Source organism: Mastigoproctus giganteus, chromosome 12, assembly GCF_048544385.1.
Source record: "Mastigoproctus giganteus isolate SK-2022 chromosome 12, ASM4854438v1, whole genome shotgun sequence".
Taxonomy (NCBI): Eukaryota; Metazoa; Arthropoda; class Arachnida; order Uropygi; family Thelyphonidae; genus Mastigoproctus; species Mastigoproctus giganteus.
Genome location: NC_143586.1, coordinates 39,569,945 through 39,592,400, shown reverse-complemented (window position 1 = coordinate 39,592,400; position 22,456 = coordinate 39,569,945). Strand labels below are relative to the sequence as shown.

The 22,456-nt window shown below is 36.2% G+C and overlaps 1 protein-coding gene across 1 annotated transcript in view; it reads right to left on the bottom strand.

Annotated features, from left to right (window-relative positions):
* LOC150076916 (steryl-sulfatase-like) overlaps positions 1 to 22,456 on the bottom strand; it is a 54,139-nt gene that overhangs the window by 17,784 nt on the left and 13,899 nt on the right. Inside the window, exons 2-3 of the mRNA XM_090385732.1 lie at positions 20,458 to 20,580; positions 6,585 to 7,277 (exon numbers count right to left, since the gene is read on the bottom strand). Of these exons, the coding sequence (XP_090241858.1) occupies positions 6,585 to 7,277; positions 20,458 to 20,580 (816 nt within the window). The remainder of the gene's footprint in view (positions 1 to 6,584; positions 7,278 to 20,457; positions 20,581 to 22,456) is intronic.

Here is a 22,456-nt window from a genome sequence, read left to right as displayed (position 1 = left end):
CATTCACTCATATGTAAGTACGAAGAAGAAAACCATAAATCAGATTACACCAAAATCACACAACTTAGAGCCACTGATAACTCAGTTAATGAAATGAACAAGTACAGTAAGCACTGGTTATAGTTATCATGTTTGCAAATTGCATTTTGACTCTAATAAAAGGTGATTCTAATAAGTGAAAATTGACAAATTATCCACAGGCTATAAAAATAAAGATGTAAAGCACAAATTTACGCTTTATTACTAATTACATGATACAAGAAAATTGGAAGAATATTATCCACAGGTTAGCAAAATAAAAATAAATTTATACTTATGTACATAGCTTAATTAACATACATATTAATTAAACATAACACTTTTCAATATGGTTATAATTTTAAACAGTCACTTATTTTAGATTGCTTTAAATTATCACTACAAAGTATTTATAGATTTTTCAATATTGTATAACAGTCTATATTCACGATTACTTGCATCAGTTTCTTCAACGCTCTCCTTGGGACAGCTATAGCTTCACAAGCCTGCCGTTTTGTAACTGGAATTCATTCGGGTTCATCTTTATTTTCCTCCTCCTTGGTGAAATCATTTTATCAGTAACAGACTGGGCAATTTCTTCTGCTGTTAAAGCTGTAGTAAGTACCCGTTTATAATAGATTGTACGAACAAAAAGGCCCAATAAACCAAAAACTGTGAATTGTTTTTATTGTTTTATGGTTGTGACCTCTAGAAACGGGCTTTAGAAAAATATCATAGAGGCATTCAAAACCGATTCTTATAACCGAAGATGTGATTCTAATAAATGATGAAAGTGTAGTGCATTTTATTGATTTGAATCTGTTCTCTGAAATTTGATTCTCTAAAGCAGCTGATTCTAATAACCAGTGATCACTATAACCAGCACTTACTGTACTTGGCAATGATCTTTAATTTATTTAACTCTACATTCAGAAAAATCTTAGTACAAGAGCAAGCATTAAATAACAACAATAATATCATGAGCAAGTAACTCTGACTATATGACAAAAGTGAAATGAGATATCCAAGGTAATCTTGAATACACAACAACAACATAGAGGAAATTAACACTCACTCAATCACACACAAGTACAACTGCATTCCAACAAAAGAGAATGCCAGAATACTGTTTTCAGAACAGATTATGCTTCAGCAGCATTAAGACACTTTGAAGGGGAGTTTGGCACTTCCTGAAAAAGACAAATTTATTCGATCTCAGAGTACAACATTGTCCACACTTTTTTCAAGGTGTGATTCAGGCTAGGCTGCAAATATATATTGAGCCTGTTCGCAGCCCTCAGTGAGTGGTAATCAACCCAAACACATTCAATCTGAAAACAATCACATTTTTTTTTGATTCTCTCAGAAACATGGAATATGACAGCAGCAAGGGAATCAGAGAAGACACCCTGTTGTATCATGAAACACAATTTGAGCTCTTATACAAGTAAGACAATGGGAATGCCTCTTATTCAACCTGGGTGCATTTTGACAATTCTGTCAATATGTTTTTAGAATCTGCCATCCAATCAGAATGTAATGTCAGATCCTTCATGACCTGTCAAGAGGGTACCACTGATGTAATTGTAGATTACTTAGTTGCTCTTTCTCACTGAAAAAGCACATAGTGATACTTGTTAGGTATTGAGTTGCAGCTCCCAATCCTTACACCAGACAATGAGCCTATCAAGTGGCCTATGAAACTCATCACCAGACTTTGCCTTAGTAATGTAGGCAAAAATCTACATCAGCAAAGAGAAGACAGCATACTTCAGAATTGGTACAGTGCTGTGGTACTGTGTCAGTGAGTAAGAATACTGTACAATAAGTTATACTGTAAACACTGAGATTATACTGTTGCAGAAACAACTGAGGCTGAAAGAGGGCAAGGCTCTAGATGCAAATAATTATACTGAATGGGCAAACAATTAGTACATCAAACTATGAAGATTAATTAGGAGAGCATACTGAATTCAGGGGTAATCCCCTGGACTAAAGAAATGTCAAAATTTTTTCAATCCACAAATGTGGAGGGGGGGGGGGAAGTGGGCAACTACAGATCTGCAAGTCTGAATTCTGTGATAAAAAAAATTACCAATCTATAGTCAGTGATACTGAATGTTCAACCTCCAGGATTTGATCTTTACAAACCTATGCTACAGATGTGTAAAGAGCAAATCTTGCTTGGTCTAACCTACTAATTTAATATGACTTCATTAATTAGAGTTAGGTGCAAAGAAGAAAGAATGATTAATTAGAGTTAGGTGCCACATTGAATATTCACTAAAGTATATTCAGAAGCATTTCACACATTCTTCATGAATGTTTATTCATGGAGCAATGAATGTTTATCCATAGATAGAAGACAGAGCAGTTGTAAATGGACATTCTTCAGAGTTAAACAGACACAATGATGCTCCCCCCCCCAAGGGTTAGATTCTGGCATCAATTGTTTCTAACTTTCTCAAACATTGTTATTGGTTTTTAGGCACATTAGCAATTTAGGCCATATTGTGCCATTGTGTATTATATCTGTACATGTGTGCATTCACAGGCTGAAAAACCTGGAATAGCTCATATGGGGGGTGAAGGGCCTACTTCCTCCAACTGTTATTGAGCACTAAGTTGTTGTTGTTATTTGGTTTTTTTTTAGGAGCATTAGCAACTAAGGCCATATTGCTCCGGGGATATGCGGTGGTCATTCCCTGACCTTTCCGCATCCTCTGTATTTGGTGGTCATGGGCTCGAACCCCAGTCTAATCAAGAAGCGTGTGCTAAGCACTGCCGCTCCTGCCCACCTGGCTACGGAGGCGCCTTCCTCCAACTGAGATTGGCTAAAATGACAATGATGAAGGTGTACAAAGAATACTGTCAGAATTTGCAGAGTCAATTAAAGATTGAGGAGGTGGCACACAATCACAACTGGGATATTATTTCAAAATGATAGGGATTGAATATACATATGAAAGGTAATTACAGTGTGTGTGTGTTTTTTTTTTTTTTTTGGTAGTTGTTGGTGCATAGGCTTCTGTGGCCATAATGCACCTCCCAAAGTTTTTACAGTACTTTGATCCAAGCCCGAGGCGGGAATCGAACCCGAGACCTTTGGATTGCCAGGCAGGCACTTTACCCAACCGGCTAAGTGTGTGTGTGTGTGTGTGTGTGTGTGTGTGTGTGTGTGTGTGTGTGTGTGTGTGTGTGTGTGTGTGTGTGTGTGTGTGTGTTCATTCACTGCCCTATGATTAATATAATATCCAATCATCTACATATCTAAAAATAACCTTTATTTACAGGAAAACTGTTCTGAAACCTTTAACCCTTTGTGACAGCCTATAGTCTCTATGGAATTCTCTCCACCAGTTAATAAAATGTCCATCGATATTTTCCACCATTCAGCTATCAATGATCTAATTCATCCTGAAGGTGCTCTACAGGATTAAGGTCAGAGCCATGAGCTAGTCAGGCCAACTTTGCAACACTCATATCCTCAGACCAGTTTGTCACAATGCAAGCAGTATGACATGAAACACTGTCCTGCTGATAGAGGTAAGGGCCTTTCCCAATGTGCTGCCATAACATAGGTAAAGCATTATTGTCCAGGACATCTACAAGACCTTAGCATGCATAGTTTTGTCCAAAAAAAAACCAATGGTTCCAGGACAAAGCTTCATCCTGCTTCCACCAAACTTCATTGCTGGAATGATACTGCCTAACAAGTAGCTTTCTCTGGGCATCCACCATACCCAGACATGATTGCTAGAATGGCTGACCATGTGACTCATCACTTCAAAACATAGCTCTCCACTGGTCTAAGGTCAAAGAACAGCAGGCCTTACACAAAGCTAAACAGCATCTGGCCTTAAATATATAACAGATAAATGACCATGGTAATGCATTCCATGCAGCATCTTGCACACTGTACTGGTTCTGACATGCTCCAATTGTCTCACTGAGGGTATGTACATGCTGCAAAAATGTCAACCTACATTCAGAGTGGACAATTCTTTGCAGGGCTCTCCTGTCACATTCTGTCAGAGTCAGGAGTTTCCAGGTAATTTCACGACAGTTTCAACACTGGTCCACTTTCACCTGCAGGAGGTGGACCAGTGCTTTGCTACATATTTCTTCATATCACCAACGTAGGGATTTTCAGTGCTGTTGAAATGTCATTTACAGATTGATTGATTATGTGATAAAATTCATGGAAAAGATAAAATGGTGCCATGGTAGCATATTTAGATTGGTAAGCAGGCAGATTTTGAGATTGTAATTGGTAGACCTGTGATCCTGTCCAGCCATTTTAGGAGCCAGTATTCCAAGGATAAGAATCTGGATTAGTAAGTCAGAGGTGCAGAAGACCATATTACTGATTAAGATTAGATGGAACTACGCAATAGAGAATAGAGAATACAACAGATAAGATCTGGAGTACAAAAGTTGGAAATCCCCTGTTTGAACATCTATATAGCTGCATATGTTTTTGTACGAGTAGTTTTAAGATGGGTAAGAATGTCAGGTATTTGTCCTACATGTCGTCCAAATCAATACGTTGAATAACCAACTGGAGAGTCCCCATTATGATAGTTACATCGTTGACGTTTCTCTTCTTAGTGACAGAAAGTTGAGCAATTTACTTACTGTTTTTCAAAAGTATAATAGCACAATGATAACTTTGCAACTGTTAGCTGCATAAATATTTGGAAATAAATATAAAACTAAGAGATTTTATTTTTATTTATTAATTTATTTATTTGTTCATTTTTAGTTATTTATTAATCTCTAAATAACTAAAAAAATAAATAACTAAAAAATAAATAATAAATAACAAAAAAAATGGGTTTTTTTTTACAGTTAATGGGATATTAAGCTTTACATCATTTTGCCATTTTAAAACTAATTGGTAGTTTTCTTACACCTATGCTTATAACTGTCATTATGGATTAGTGTCTCATGACAGTCCAACTATCTTTGCCTTTTTTTTTCGCTCTCTCAATTAAACCTGTAATCTCTCTCTTATTATCCATATTTACATCTCTTTTGCATTATAAATCAACAGGGATTACCTTTATTTTAGATATAGGAAGCTTCTTTTCCAACTCTCCTAGTCCAACTCGCTAATAATTCTTGAGGATGGCGATATCTATTTTGTAAAGCAGGTGGGACATCTTCCCCACTGTCAGAACTGTAGTGTTCAGACCGTGCGGTCTCGACAATGAGCGCTCATGACTGCTGTCTACAAACACCATACTTCTGTCAGCATGGAAACCATTACTTGGATTGGCATAAAATTAGATTTTGGAGGTCTAAACTGTTTAATAAATATGGACCGATTATTTCTTTCAGTCCTATAGCTGGAATTTTAGAGTTAAATTTAGGGGTCTAATAAAATTGGACAGGAGGATTATACTCTACCTTCAAAATCTAATTTTATGCCAATCCAAGTAATGGTTTCCATGCTGCCAGAAGTATGGTGTTTGTAGACAGCAGTCATGAGCGCTCATTGTCGAGACCGCACGGTCTGAACACTACGGTTCTGACAGTGGGGAAGATGTCCCACCTGCTTTACAAAATAGATATCGCCATCCTCAAGAATTATTAGCAAGTTGGACTAGGAGAGTTGGAAAAGAAGCTTCCTATATCTAAAATAAAGGTAATCCCTGTTGATTTATAATATAATAGAATATAGGAATTATCGGGCACTTAATAGCTCTCAATTATCAAATCTCTTTTGCAGTACTTCTCCACTGAAATAATTATTTCATGGTTCCAGTATTAATCTCTCAAATATTTCTCATAACGCATTCAATTTTCAACACACATAGTTGTATCCCCCAATTACGAAGAAATGACCACTATCCATTTTGGTCACTCTCCCAAACACTATATTGTGTGTTTAGGTCAGATCAGAAGTACATAATGGGTACTCTCCTGAGATAAGGGATGAAAATCTTCATCCACTATTTCAGAATGGCATTATGCTTCAGTTAGCCTAACAACATTGGTATTAGTTAACCTGACAAAAAGTTCAAATTCATTTATTTTGTCTGCAACACTCTTAGTATAGACAGGTTATTTATTTATTTTTTTACTACTTTTATGCATCTCTAATAACTGCTTAAACAAATCTTCCCTTGTAGTCTGTAACTGATAGACGTCATCATGCCTATTTCAATGTCTCTTACTGTGCATGATATTTTGAGGTCAAACATAAGTGCTCTTGAGGAGTACAAGTGTAACCTTGATTCATGCCATTAACCTATATTTTTGTAATGCCTCCATCCCTATCCATCCCCAATTAACAGTTCCCCGAATGCTTAAAAGCTCCTTTAGGTTACTCTTTACATCATTCATATCAGCTTTATATCATTCTAATGATAAAAGTACAAATGGAGTTAAATTCTAATAATAAACTGATCAATAAAACTGAGAACATTCCAAGAGATTCATAAACAATTAAGAAAAAACTATTTGTAATAAAGTAACTTAGTGGACTTCAAAGAAGTTTTAAAAGTGTAATTCTGGATATAAATATCAAAAATATTTTACAATATCAAAGGGTTTCTCACCTTTATAAATACCATTATATCCTCCTTCTTGCTGACCATCAGCTCCTTTCTCTTCAACATGACCTCCATTATCTGAAGAAAAGTAGACAAAGGTATTGTTTTTCATTCCAAGATGTTCCAATGTCATAAGAACTTCACCAACTGCCCAATCCATTTCTTGAACATTATCTCCATAGTGACCATGTTTACTTTTTCCAACAAAATCTGGTGATGTAAATAATGCTGTATGTACATGTACAAATGATAAAAAGAAAAGAAATGGTTCCTCTGACTTAGACTGATTAACCAAGAACTCCTTTGCTTCTTGAACAAACCTTTGAGTTAATCCAGATAGTCTTATTGGCTGCTCAACAAATTCATTATTTCTCATTATAGCACTATTCATAATTTTGATACTTGACACAAGAGCAGCCAGTAATGCTGGAATTACACATGCAATAAAAAACAGTAAGATGGCAAGTACTACACGTTTCTGAGAGAGAAACAAAATAACAAAGGATAATCCTCCAATAAAGCATGTAGCTACATAAACATAGAAATTGGGAGCATATGATGTTACCACACTTGATCTTTTGCTTCCAAAGTCTTTACAATTTGAAAGAGGTAATCCATAGAAATAATCAAATCCATTATTTAGTGGGTGATGACGCATATCTCCTCTAGAGTGCTTATCATTGCCTAAATGCCACTTTCCTAGAAAATAATTACTCTTCCAATTATTAAAAACATACATTAAATTTAATGTAACTGTATATAGTAAATCTATGCAATATAATTAATGATTTATATAATTAATATACATTAAATTACCAATTTATATATGTGTATGTGATGATATAGTGCCTTTACTACTCACTAGACATTTGACAAGGTTTTAGTCAAATTTTCTAGACAGTCCTTTTCTAGACAGAAGATTTAATTTAATTTTTTCAATAAGGGTTGAGTGAGCTGGTCTTAAAAATAAGAAAGTTTTCCTTAAGCTTTTCACTGTTGTTTTTTTTTTTTTTTAAATATGGCAAACTGAAAAACCAGCCTGTGAAACATAAAACTTACAGATACCGACATATTTCTTCCCTGATGCTACAAGTTTTACAGTATCAGGGAAGAACTGGGCTTGTAAGCTTGACTTCTGTTTCAGGAAAAATAATGGAGCCACAGGTAAAGGAAGCAATGCTGGACCACCTAGACAGGAATGAAATTATACAGTGGGTTACAGCATTAACAAAGGAGCTGGATGCAAAAAATAATTTTGACATTATATTACTTAGATTTCATAAAAGCTTTTGGATACTGTCCCACATAAAAGACTGCTATACAAAGTGGAGCCCTCCAGGATTCAAATGCTGGGCTCATTATTGTTTTCAATATTTATTAATAATATTGATGAAGGCATCAGGCTTAATGTCTGAAATTTGCAGATGATACAACAGTTGGCAGAGTGGTTAATAACAGTAATCAGGGTATATAAAAAGATAGGCTAAGAAGTGGCAATTTAAGTTTAACATGATACTAGGTAGCAGTAATCCCATAACAACATACCAACTGTGTGATCCAATACTGAGTGTTGTGAGAACAAAAAAGACCAGAGATTAATTATGCAGTCAGACAAAGTTTTCTGCACAGTGCAGATAGGCTGCCAGAACAGCTCATGGGGTTGTGTAATGATATACAGGAATTTTTCCAGCAGGGATAAGCAGGTGATTATCCCATTGTATAAGGCAATGTTTAGGCCACATCTTGAGTATTAAGAAAGACTTCAGTTCTGCAAATTGCAATGTCTGGAAAGTAGGCACTTACAAGGAATCTGATTGAGGTGTTTAAGGTTTTGAATGGATTCAGTAAGCTAAATGCTGATCACATCCTTTTGCCCAAACAACACATGAGTGAGCATAAATTTAAATTGAGGAAGGATGGTTGCTAGATGTGCAGCAATTTGCTTTGCTTTCAGTCAGTGAGTAGTTGATTGTTGAAATAGACTTCCATCTGGTGCTGTAAAAGTGGGTAGTTTGAATAAATTTAAGATAGAACTAGAAAATTATTAGTCAGAAAGGTGATTTGGGAAGGTTTTTTTTTTTTTTTTTTTGAGTGATTTTATATATGCTTGTTTTCTTACATCATTTGAAACTACTAATACCAATGGTGGTGTTTTATTTTATTTTAGGCTGTAAACCTGCCTAAAATAGTAAACCTGTGTAAAACTGCTTCTTTATATAATTTTCAATACTAAAATAGAGAAGAGAATGATAAAAGCAAAGCAGCAAAAGAAGCATATACAGAATATTACATGTAAACCTAGAATGCAGTTAATTTGTTTAACAATTATTGTGATATGTACTCCCAACTAGAATTTGTTATTTCTGTAATTTTTTTTAATGTTACTCACTAATTGTGTGTGACCACACATGCATGTCTATAAAACACACACACACACAAAAGGTAGTTCTTCAGAGAATAAAGAACTGCCTACTTTAGTTTTGTAGGCATTATACAAGGTGTCAGTATTAGAATTATACATACATGGTTTGATCAAAATAGTCAGCAAGTGATATTACAATTCTTGCATGTATAGTAATAGCTAAAAGATTGTGATCATCTTACAATGATATCTTTTGAGCATGCAGACACCAAGCAATAATTTGTTTTACATGCCAGTCTCCAGAACGCTGCTTTAAATGAACATTTGCTTTTCTCACTTTGTGTGTGTTCTGAAAATGGCAAATATTTAAAAATGTGCAAACATTAAAATTTTCTTGTAAGCTTGAAAAGTCAACCATGAAAACCATTAAACCACCCATTAAATGCTTGTTACAATTTATGGAAATGATGCTGTGACAAATAAAACCAAAAAAAACACCTATTTCTAAGTGGTTTCAAATTAATCTTTCACAAGAGAAATTTTTTAGCTTGAAGATGAAGAAAGACTTTCTTGTCAACATCCTGAAATGATCAAAATATCACTGGTCTGCACCATCATTTGAATGGATTGATGACTAACCATTCAAGTAATTGCTGAGGAGATGTCTTTCTCTCATTTGGTTCGTGTTAGGCCATTTTGACCGAGGATTTGGGCAAAAGGCAAATGATAATGCACTATGTGTCACACATCACCTGGCAATTCTTGACTAACAAAAACATTCCCATCATGCTGCACCTACCTTATTTGTTCAATTAAGTATGTGACCTTTAGATATTCCCAAAATTAAAACAGGCTATGAAAAGAAAATGATTTCAGTCAATTCAAGAAACAGAATTGAACAAGACAGTGTCAAAAAAGATTCACAAAAGAATAAGTAAATAAATAAAATTTCTGTTTATATTCTGGGATGACAACATAAGGTCAAAGGAGTTCACAAAACAGAGAGAATAACATTGCTGTATTTAGCAGTCATGCAGGCTTGAACTACAGACACTTGAATATACTTATGTACCTTTTCACTTAACTACTCAGCTACAGTGGCAGGCATGATGGAATAAATGCATGGTTACAGAAGGAGGTTATAATAAAGAATATTAATAAAAAATTATTTTTGAATAAAATTTGTTTTTTATGATATTCACTGAAAATTTTTGATCAAACCTTGTATTTATTAGCAATGCTTATATTAATTTTAAAGCTAAACCTTGTTTCTTTCAAGAATGCTTGACAAAAATTTTTAGGGAGTTCATGAGATAAATATATTTTTAGAAATCCACAAGGCTCAACAGTTAACTGTGCATGTTGAAGAATTGTTGTCGAGTGTTAGGTATGTGATTAGGATTATCTGGTAATCTAGCAGGTCAATGAGCAAACTATGTGAGAGTATTAGTAATAGCAAAAGCCTCAGAATTTCTAAAACAGCTGCATCCATACAACTAGAAAAACTGAGAAGAGCTAGAGTTTTGAACACTGAAATCACCAATGAAAACTGCTTTACTATTAGGCAAGTTTGAAAACAGAATTTCAAAGAAAGAAAGTCAAAATTTATGAGTAATGTGTCAAATTATGCAGTAACAGAGGAAGCAGACAAGCTTAACAAAATGCATTAAATTGACTTTGAGTAAATGGAGACGGAAAAGAGGTAACTCCACATTTCGGAGTCCTGACAAGGAATATCAGCATGGAAAACTTTAAACAAAAAAAGCTTTAAAAATCAGTATACTCTTATATGCACAAGCCCAAGCTGAAATTGAAAGATATTTTCATGGTTCTACCTATTAAAACTGTGTCTAGTATTAGCTGAAAAAGATAAGAGATGGCAGCACATAATACACAAATTTCAAGATAATTCATATGAAAATTAACACATTATATGTTCTTGGAGTGGCCTCGAAAAAACATACATCAATGTTCATAGTACAGAGAGCATACACATGAAAAAATATACATCCATGTTCATAGTACAGAGAGCATACACATGAAAAAATATACATAGATATATGTAACATACATATATATATATAAGGCAAGCAAACTGGTGGCACTCCACTCACACACAGTGACGAGAGTCATCTGTCTACCACCTAATATTAGCTAGTGTCACATCCATTTCTTTGTGTAGTATGGATTCTACACCAACTGCAGATTGCTTTGATACACACCTGAGTAATCAGTTACAGTATGCTAAGCATTCAAAGTATTTTTGGAGCATGCACACTGAAACAATAGTTAGGAGTGCTAACGTTCCCAAAAGGGTGAAGATGCAAGTAGATGATGTGGTTGTCACAGAATGACTGGACTTTGGCAAAATTAGTTGCACTGAACTCAGAAATGGGATCTAAATGTGAATTCATTTAGTATTTTAGACTTCTAAGAGACAGCCTTAGCTACTGTTACTGGAAGAATATCCAATATCTAGGAATATCAATATCTTCAAAGAATATATCAGAATGGCTTGCAGGCATCTGCAGGAAAGCATAAGAAACAGCTATTGTTACATTTCAAAAGGCAAAACTAAATACTTAAAATAAAATTATAAAATAGTATTAGTTATTTTATAATTTCGAGGTTCTAACTTTATTGGTCACACGACAGCTCGTATTAAAAGGCTTCATTACCAGCATTTTGCCAGGAAACAGGCTGCTGCAGACACATCTCATCTTTTATCTATTAGAAGTGGCAAATGATGCAAAAAAGACAAGCTAACAGAGCATCACAAAAAAAAAAAAAAAAAAAAAAAAATCAATGAACCCGTCCTCCAAGGAAATGTTTAGTTCTTCCTTGAATTTATTCAAACTACCCACTTCCACAACAATATATGGAAGTTAGTTCTAATGTTCAATATGCCTGCTAGATAAGGCAAACTTCCACCATTAGTGTGTGTGTGTGTGTGTGTGTGTGTGTGTGTGTGCGCGCGCGTGTGGTCTCAGCAAGAGGAAAATTACCATCAACACTGATCCTACTCACGAGATGAGATGTTTACGGCCATGAATGGATTGAGAATCCATTCATGGCCATAAACATCTCAATCAGATCTTTGCAGGATGCCTAGTCTCCAGATGTTGCAATTTGCAGAACTAAAGCCTTTTGTATATTTATCAATGATATTGATAAAGGTATATCAGGCTTAGTGTCGAAGTTTGCAGATGATACAAAGGTTGGCAGGGTTGTTAATGACAGTAACGGCAGTGTGCTACTGCAACAGGATCTAGATAATTTTGGCAACTGAAGTTTAACCTTGACAAATGCAAAGTACTGCATATGGGTAGAAGTAACCCGAGAGAAACGTACCAACTGTGTGGTACTACACTTAAGGTGGTAGAAAATGAAAAAGACCTGGGAGTAATTGTGAAGTCAGATATGAAGTTTTCTGAGCAATGCAGACAGGCTGCCAGGGCAGGTCATGGGGTTTTGTCATGATATATAGGAATTTTGCTAGCAGGGAAAAGGAGGTGATTGTCCCTCTGTATAAGGCAATGGTCAGGCCACGCCTTGAGTACTGCGTACAGGTCTGGAGGCCTCATTTTAGGAAGGATGCCGATTTGCTTGAGCATGTACAGAGAAGGGCAACAAGATTGGTGAGGGGAATAAAGGGATCCTCTCACCAAGAGAGGCTTAAGTTCTGCAAATTACAGTGTCTGGAGACTAGGCACCTGTGAGGAGATCTGATTGAAGTGCATAAAGCCTTGAATGGTTTGAGCATATTCAATGCTGATGGGATTCTTCCTCTTGTTCAGAATAATCACATGAGAGGGCATAAATTCAAACTGAGGAAAGACAGTTGTAAGATAGATGTGTGGAAGTTTGCCTTTAGCCAGCTTTAGATTGCTGGAACAAACTTTCATCTGTCGTTGTAGAAGCTGATAGCTTAAATAGATTCAAGGCAGAACTAGACAAACATTTGGATTGAGTGGATGAGTGAAATTAGAAGATTTGTTTTTATTTTTTTTTTTGGCTGATGCTATATAAGCTTATTTTCCTGCATCATGTGCCTTTACTAATGCTAATAACATTAGTCCACAAAGAGCAGCACCCATTGATAACCACTATGTCTAACTTCTCCCACTCAACCATCACTTTATCCATATCAGCAGCTTTCCCATAATACCATATTGCTCCAGTTTGTATAGCAGTCTTTTGTGTGCAATGGTATAAAAAGTCTTCCTGAAATACAAGTATATGATATCAAAATTATTTTTGATGTGAAAACATCTACAGCAGCACCTAACAATGGAATGTAACAGAAGTGTAACGGAAATACAAATGTTGTGGTCAAATATTTGTATTGTTGAAATCATAGGAAAGTATGATTGTAAATTCACAATCATATTTCCCTATGATTGTGCCGATGTAGTCTCGATGTCATCATACTATTCTACAAATGGATTTTGCTAACCTCTTCCCAGCCAAGAATGTTTAAAACATCTTTCGTGCATACAGAATACACATGCTTTAATTTTTTGCATCCAGTTCCTTTGTTACTGCATAATAGTATCCAATAAGATTGGTCAAACAAGCTGCCCCTTAACAAATTCATGCTGTGACTGCAGAATAATTGGATTTCTGTCTGGATGGTCCTGCATTATTTCTTTAACCAGTGACTCCATTATTTTCTCTGGTAGAGATGTTAAGCTAAGAGGTCTGTAATTACTCGTATCACCTTTTGATCCCCTTTGTGAATGGGGGGATACATTTCCACATCTGGAAAGTATATCTACCATAGGCTTCTGTATCACCTAATAATTTATATGCATCCCATGCATTTTTCTTCTCAGCCACAAGTCTCATGAGTTCATCTGACATCTATTTAGGTCTAAGCCTTGAACAGTATTTCTTAGTTGGTATGAAAAGTTTAATAGCTTCTATGATTATTTCCCTAAATGCTTTCCATTTATAATTTACTGTTGATAACATCATCAGTTGGTCCCACTACATAGAATTTAAAAATTGTTTGAAACCACTGTAGTTACCCTTATGAAAGCAAAAGCTTTACCCTTGATAGTAGTTGTCTTTAAGCAAATTCCACATAAGTACACTGTGATCAGTGTCACCAACTGGATCTTTTACCTGCAGGTTCTTAATGCATGAAGAATCATTGCTGATAACCAGATCAAGAGTATTGCTTCCTCTTGTTGCCTCTCTAACATGCTTCTGTAGTAAACAATCATCCAATAAATCCACAAGTCTTGCTATAGTGTGTGAGTCCAACTCAAAGTTTCCAGTCAACATCTGGGAAGTTAAAATCACCCAATTATAAGAAGTCCTGATTTACTCCCCCACTCTCTTTCTCTGTATAGTTGTTTGGTATACTCATCACAGTCATTAGACCTATATCACACTCCTACTCTCATTTTCATTTTCCCACTGCTTATGTCATACCAAAATGACTTAATGTTGCACTGGCCACCCATGTTTTATTATGCTTCTTAACTAAGAGTGTAACCCCTTCCCCACTCCTGTCCTGTCTGTCCTTCCTGTACTTTTTTTTTTTTATTTTGAGGTATTGGATTTTCCTTTGACAAAATGTTAGGAATTTTTGAATTATTTTAGTCTGTAGTTATGGAGTATTATGTCCACTGGTGCAAATTTTTTATTTTTTTTAAAAATTTATTTAATTATTTTTTGCTAGTACCCAGGACTGGGTAACCTGGGTATAGGATTTTGCTGGCATCCACAGGTATAGCACTACCTCCTGTGGATGCTGGATTTTGTGCATTGCACACAAACAGTGGAAAAGGCCCATAGTTAAGATGGTGCAATATTCAAGACTGGGAAACCTGAGTACAGTAATACCCCGACTTATGCTACCCCGACTTACGCGAACTCGGAGTTACACGGTTCTTGATTTTTTCGTTTGGCAACACTGCCGCCCACTATCTTCAAGGTCGTTTTCATATGTTATCGATATACAGTGGGACGGCGGAGAGTGAGAGCCAAAGATGAACAAAATTCAACTTTGCTGCTTTTATGTTTTTTATATCAGTGAAGGGGAAACACATTTCACCATAATAACGTAAAAACCAACACAATTCCAGCTATCGGTATGCAATTAGATCGAGTTTACTACCAGTTTATAACAGATTCCACTAGCAGAAACACAACTGGATTTTTATTGTTTTATGGTAGTAACCCCCTAGAAATGTGAGGTGTTAATAGTGTATCTCTGCCTTTATGGTGTTGTTTATTCAGTTGCTACATGCGCGCAGCTTTGTTTATGCGTATCAAGGGTGCCTCCTCGTTTTGTAATTGTGCTTTATTCCCTAAAAACGAGTAAAGGTGTGAAAAGGAAGCGTCCTGGTAACGACACTGCACACTCAGAGAGAAAAAGAAAAGCAATAAAATGTGTGTTCAATCTTGGGTGGTCGGCACCTAACCCGATTTTTCCCATAGGGCCTGTTGTTTATTGCACGAGGGTTTATAGGAACATAATTAACACTATCGTTCTATACGAGGACTGACTGTATCGATGGCATATGAAAAACGACCCTCAGTGTTTCACTTGCTGTGATACGCATTGGACGTGTTTCGTGCGAACTCTACCTGCACAATTACATACGATTCTACGATCAACGAAAGTTTTCTAAACCCTTAAAAAACTATGTCGTTCAAACGAAGTAAATCTGATTCTCCTGCACCTAGTAGGAAAAGGAAAACGATATCTTTGGAATGTAAACTTAACATTATCAAGGATTTTGATAGCAGAATGAAAATTTGTGAATTGGCAAAGAAGTTTGAGCTACCGGAATCCACAGTAAGAACAATCATAAAAGATAAAGAAAGAATTCTCGAAGCGGTGAAAAATGCTCAATCCTTGAACTCAAGCATAATTCGTAAACGTCATGGTATTATTGCTGAGATGGAAAGAATGCTGAAATTATGGTGTGATAATCAAGTAAAAGTGAAGAATTGTCCAGTCGATCAGAACACTGTGTGCTATCAAGCTAAGCTGATTTTTGAGAGGTTGAAAGAAGAAGCTGAGGAGGCGCACAAAGATGAAAACTTTGTAGCTAGTAACGGTTGGTTCAACCGATTTAAAACTCGCTGTAACTGGCACAGTATCGCGGAGAGTGGAGAGGCAGCAAGTGCCGATAAAGTAGCTGCGTCTTCTTTTCCTGAGACACTCAAGGCTATGATAGAAGAAGGTGGCTATAGCAGTGAAACCGTATTTAACGTGGATGAGACTGGCCTGTTCTGGAAGAAGATGCCTAAAAGAACTTTTATCGCGCGTGAAGAAAAAAGCTTTCCAGGCTTTAAGGTTTCCAAAGACCGATTGACAGTGATGCTTGGCGGGAATGCAGCTGGTAACTGCAAGTTAAAACCTCTCTTAATTTATCGCTCCGAAAACCCAAGAGTTTTAAAAAACATATCTAAAATTAGTTTACCAGTGATTTGGAAGTTAAATCATAAAGCTTGGGTGACAGCTTCCGTTTTTGAGGACTGGTTTGGTCATCACTTCATACCAGAAGTCGAACGTTATTGCAAATCTAAACAGATTCCATTTAAAGTGATGCTTCTTATTGACAATGCACCCGGTCACCCTCCTGCCACCCTAATTAATTTCGACCCACGTGTGAAAGTTGTGTTTTTGCCTCCAAACACAACCAGCTTGCTTCAACCGATGGACCAGGGAGTCATCAAAACATTCAAGGCCTACTACACGAGGCGTTCGTTTGCACATCTGAATGAAGCTATGAGACAAAATAGTGATATGTCTGTTAAAGACTTTTGGAAACAATTCAATGTTTTAGATGCCGTAAGAATCATTGGAGAATCTTGGAATGAAATTCACAAAAAAACATTGAATGGTGTCTGGAAGAAACTTTGTCCATTTTTTTTCAAAAACGAGACGAAAACAACGCCAGAAACTGATCATGTCGCTCATGTGATAGAAGAAGTTGTTAATCTTGCCAGGCAATTAGATTTGGAAGTCGATGGTGATGATGTCAACGAGCTGTTGGATTCACATAGTCAGGAGCTGACAATGAATGAGCTCATAGAGATGCGTGAGCAAAACGTAACTGAATCCGACACTTCAGACCCAGTTCCACCAGAAAAGCACATAACAATTGCAAACTTGACAGAAGGTCTCAGCTCAATTGAAAAGAGCTTAAAAATTTCAGAAAACATAGACTCCAACGAAGAACGCGTTACAGTTACAAAGCAAGGAATAAAAAAAATTATTAGCTTGCTACGAAGAAATTCTGCGTGAAAAAAAGAAGGCGCTGTGTCGTCAGACGAATTTGTTAGATTTTATGAAGCCATCGACATCGAAATAACTTTAAGTAAGTCATTTATTTTTTTAATATATATTTTTATTAATATGTATAAAGAACTGCAATTTTATTAATATTTTTCTTCTAAACTAGTGTTTTTGTTAGTCCTTGGTCCCAATTAAGCAAAATTTATATGTATTTATATGCAAAGTTTTACCCCGACTTATGCGAATTCGACTTACGCGATTTTCGTCGGACCCACCTATCGCGTAACTTCGGGGTATCACTGTACTGGGTTAATGCTTCCACTGGTTTTGCACTACCTCCAGTGGATGCAATAAAATACAGGAAACGGGTCTGGCTCCACGTGCCGAGGACAGGCACTGGGCAGCAGTTGTCCAAGTGATGGCTGCTCCCTGGTAGCAAAGAGGCCTGACACTCACAACACATACAACAAAACATTCACTAACACTACATATAAATTCATTAACCACAGGCCTGTTTTACAGAGTTTCTGTATTTCATCACAGTAACACTAAGTGGAGATGGACATTAGTCTGGGAGCCGCCATAGACAGGGTACACACACGTCCTTCCTGTATGGGATGCTTCAACTGTCTCCCCACTCTACCTATCACCTATTCCCACTCCCATACCCATCTCCCTTCTGTAACTCATGTTCCTTTCAGGATTTTTTTGGGGGGGACCCAGGGGGAGACTCCTCTCCAGAGGAACCTCTTCCTGGACATACCGTCAGTGCACTCTGTATACCCTGGCACGCCTCCTCATGGCTAGGGACGGGAGGCAGAGAACAGTGAACAAACTTGTTCTATGCCCCATGCCTGTGAAGATGCCAGGAGACAGCAAACAACACACCAATCTACCCATGCTTACCACACTACCAGCATTGGCACATGCCTCGTATAGATGCTACAGTGGCTAATGGGGGAAACTCCAGAGACCATCATGAAACAAACCAAACACATTTTGACCTTCCTGTATGTGTTTGCTCAACCTAAAAAAAAAAAAAAAAAAAAAAAAAGAGTAGTCCTATTCAGGGTACTGTAGTGAGTAGGATAAGTGAGTGAAAAGGATGGCTGAATGTGCATGTCCTATATATGTAGACTGTTGTACCCTGAATTTTCTTCTTAGTCTTTTCCCACGTTATATGGGGGTTGCATTCAATGTTCCCAATTCACACTTTACATCCTCTTTTTCTCCTCTAGTTGGATTAACTTCTTAACCGGAACACATCTATTGATTCTGGCATAGTTTTTACGACCAGATGCCCTTCCTGACGTTAACCATCATCATTTATCCGGGCTTGGGATTTAAGCTGCCGATCTACTAAACCTGCTGCAGCCATATAAATGGAGTAGCTCTTATTCAGCGATGAAGCTTTCTTGTGATGTCACAATTTAATAATTTTACGCAATTTATGCTGAATTTCTAGTCACCACTGAACAGGTAGGTGGCACTGCTGTAATTCTTTTATCTCCTGGAAACATCCACTTGGCTGACTCGGTAGAATTACTGTGACCTTGAAAATACCAATAATGTATAACTCAGCAACACGTGAGTATTTTTAAATACAATTTGGTATCCTGAAAACTTCTACATCAAGGCTATCAGGTAGCACAACTATTCTACTAAGAATTCCCAGTGACTGATTATAGTTCCTTAAAAATTTAATGACCTTGAAATTTCCTATGTCCGAACATAATAATGATAGCCATTTTAAAAAAGTTCACTGTTGTACCCTGAATATGAATATAAAAAAAATAATAAATAAAAAAATTTATAAAATAAAAAATAAAGTTGTACCTGTAGATTGAGTTGCATGCATATATATATATGTGAGAATGTCAGGTTACCTGCATAAACTATGTGGTGACTGAATGAATGTTTATGAATAGTACAAAAAAATAAAATAAATTAATTAAATTAATAACAAATAATAATAATAAATAAATATGATAGTCTGACAAAGGCTGTTTAGGTGGCACCTGTGTCCTGTTTGGCTGAATAATGAATGCAAGATAAATGTGTATAAGAGAGTTGTCCTATGTCCTACTATTCAGTCTACCCCTAAATAAGTTTTAAAAAAAAAAAAAAGAAAAAAGTATGCACATGTATGTGTTAAAGGTGTACAGATAGGCCAAACATGTGAAGTGTATGTGTGTTCTGACAGGTCCCCAAATTAGACTGCAGTGAGGGGCAACCTATTATTAGGAGCCTCTGCCATGCTGATGCCATGCCTCTTCCCTCAGGAGTGTTAACTGCTAATACCAGCTCCAGCTGGTCTGGCTAGTGTGGGATCTTATACAGAGAGCCACTGTGCACCCACAGTGCGATCTACCCCCCAACTCATAGGGCACCCTGGCCCTTGTGACTTTGTCCCCAACCAATCCCACATCCAATCTCCTCACCTAGTAAACTACCACCACAAAACTTTTACTGTTCTTGACCCCCTGCCGTGTGGAAGATGGGCTCCCTCCAAAGGAGTGCCCCTCTTTCCCCCTTAACTTCCATTTACAGGTGGACAGTCTTCCTATCATCCACCTTCCTTATCTTTATCTGTTCTCTCCTACCTTCACTCTTCCCCCAACTCTCTTTTCACCTTCCAGAGTTTTTTTTTTTTTTTTTTCCTGGGGCCCTCCCTGGCAAGCTCAAGGAGGGCACCAGGATCTATATCTATAACATAAACACTATCAAGTTCACATTATGCTGTAGCATTACGGTCAGAGTTTTAAATTAGTTATAGTCTTACCAAGAGTAAAATTTCTTAGCCAAAAACAAAAAAAAAAAAAAAAATATATATATATATATATATATACCAACCTACATGATTTGAACCTTCAAGCTACTTATTTATCACAATTTTTAAATAAACAGCAGATAAACCTCTTGACAATGCCATTTGTTTAAAAGTAATACCATACTAAAACAATTTGTTGTAAAGGCAAATATTGTTCTGCTGGAAATATTTTAAGACAATCACATTTACTAGGTATGTTCTTCAGGGACATTAGTTTAAATCCTGATGGGTTCATAAACACACGACAATGAGAAAGCCCTACTTTTCATGATTTCTCAGATATATATCCTCTGGACATTAAATATTTTAAGCAAATTAAAAAAATAAGTGATATGAAATAAGAACTAAACCAAAAGTTAAATATGCAGTATTATTCTGATAATCAGTTACTTTGAATTCAAGAAATTACCAGTTTATAGAAACTCACCAATAAGCACTGTTCTATAGCCCTTATTTTGAAGCAACTCAGCAAAAGTTGTTTCATTTTCTGGCAGTCCTCCACTGGCAGCAATGAAAAGGAATACTCGATTGATCCAAGAAGATGCCATTCCTGGATTAACAATAATAATGACATTTCATTATTGCATTACTTATAAATTAAATATTTTGATAATCACGTGCTATTAACAAAAAAAATATATAAAAAAAAAAACTGATCAAATATAAAGGAATGTTACTCCACTAATACTGAGCACAATCTCACAAAAATATAAATTGTAACCAATATTCAGTTTTGAAAATCTCTCACCTTGTGATAAAAAAAAGGTAAAGCACAGCCATTATCAACCCACTGCAGGATGGAAGCCTCCTCAACAATTCATGCTGAGGGAAATGGACCATAATCTGCCACGCTGGTCCAGTGCTGGTTGGCAGATCAACCGTATTCAGCAGTCAGGGGTTTGAACCCTGGTCTACTCAAAGAGCGTGTGCTACTGCACTCCCGCTCCTGACCACTCGGCTACGGAGGCTGTTTAAACAACAGATTAAAAATAATTTTCAGAAATATTAAAAAGCACACCGCCAAATAGCAGCAAGACAAGCTGAGTAAAAATAAATCATTGTGACAGTTTCACCCAAACTGAAACATAATTTAATAAGTTGAAGTACTGTGCTGTATACTATATTTATTCGTTCTGTGTTTATTTGATTCATTTATTTCACTGTAACAGTCCCTTTAAAGTGAATCCAAAATGTTCATTAATGGATGAAACAAAACAAAACAAATTTGAGACACTAAATATAAACTGAGCTTGAAGAAAACCGAGGCATGGTTGCATCAAAAATTACTTTGGACTAGGAAAATCAGTGTACGATATACAAGAAACATGGTGAAAATTGCAAAAAAAGATGCTAGCGCTTTGACAATGCTGAGGAGGCTGATCAAAGAATAAAAGACAAGGCTGTAGAAATGTTAATGCTGCAGCCACAAAAATTAATAGCAACCAAGGAATGTTAGAAGCTTTTACTCATTTAGAAGATGAAATGACCATCTTTGCTTAGAAATATGAAGACAAGCAGAGGAGAAGCAGACATTTAAAATATACACCTGCTAACAGCTATTGCACAAAGAGAGAGAACATGCAGATCTTAATATCATCACTTTTTTTATACCACCTCAACCATCTACACCTATAACAGAAGAACCTTGACAGGAATACAGTACATGGCAATCACAGCATAGATTTGTTAATCCTGAACTGGACATGAGGGGTTCAACAAAACTCCAGAAAATTGTTGTTTTTTAAAATGTTTTGTTTGATTTCTCCACTAAAAATTCCAGAAATTTCTGTTAATTATTGCACAATTACAAAAATGAAATCTAATTATATGCACATATTGATTGGAATCTGTCATGGACAGTTATTGATAGCACTGGTTTTACTGCTGCATACTTTCCTCCAATCAGTAATGCTCTCTGGATAACGCATCAATTGTGAGATTGATGCATTATCTGATAAAAAAACTGTTTGACACACACAATTCACATTAATGTGGAGGGAACTTACTGATAGATTGGCATCTAACTGCAGGTGTTCATTGAGGTGTGCAGGTTTTTCAATTTTAAATTTTTCTCACAGAGAAGTCTAAAGGAAGTTGTAATTTCAAAAATTAATTTAAAATATGTTTTAATATAAAAAATCGATTTTTTTACAATTGTGTTCAGAAAAGATAGAATACATAAGTTGCATCATAAAAGTGAACAATTCTAACAGGTTAAGGGGAGACCTTGTTTAACCAATTTAACTAGCTACAATGATGTAATCGTGGCAGCTAATTAGCAACCCTATTCCCGTATTTCATTTGCTACCAGTCTCAAGGTAGCAAAGAATGAAAGAGACAAGGATAACTGTACAATCCAACAGAAAGTTCTTGATAAATGCAGACTTGCTGATATAACAACTCATGGAGTACTGTTGATGACATAA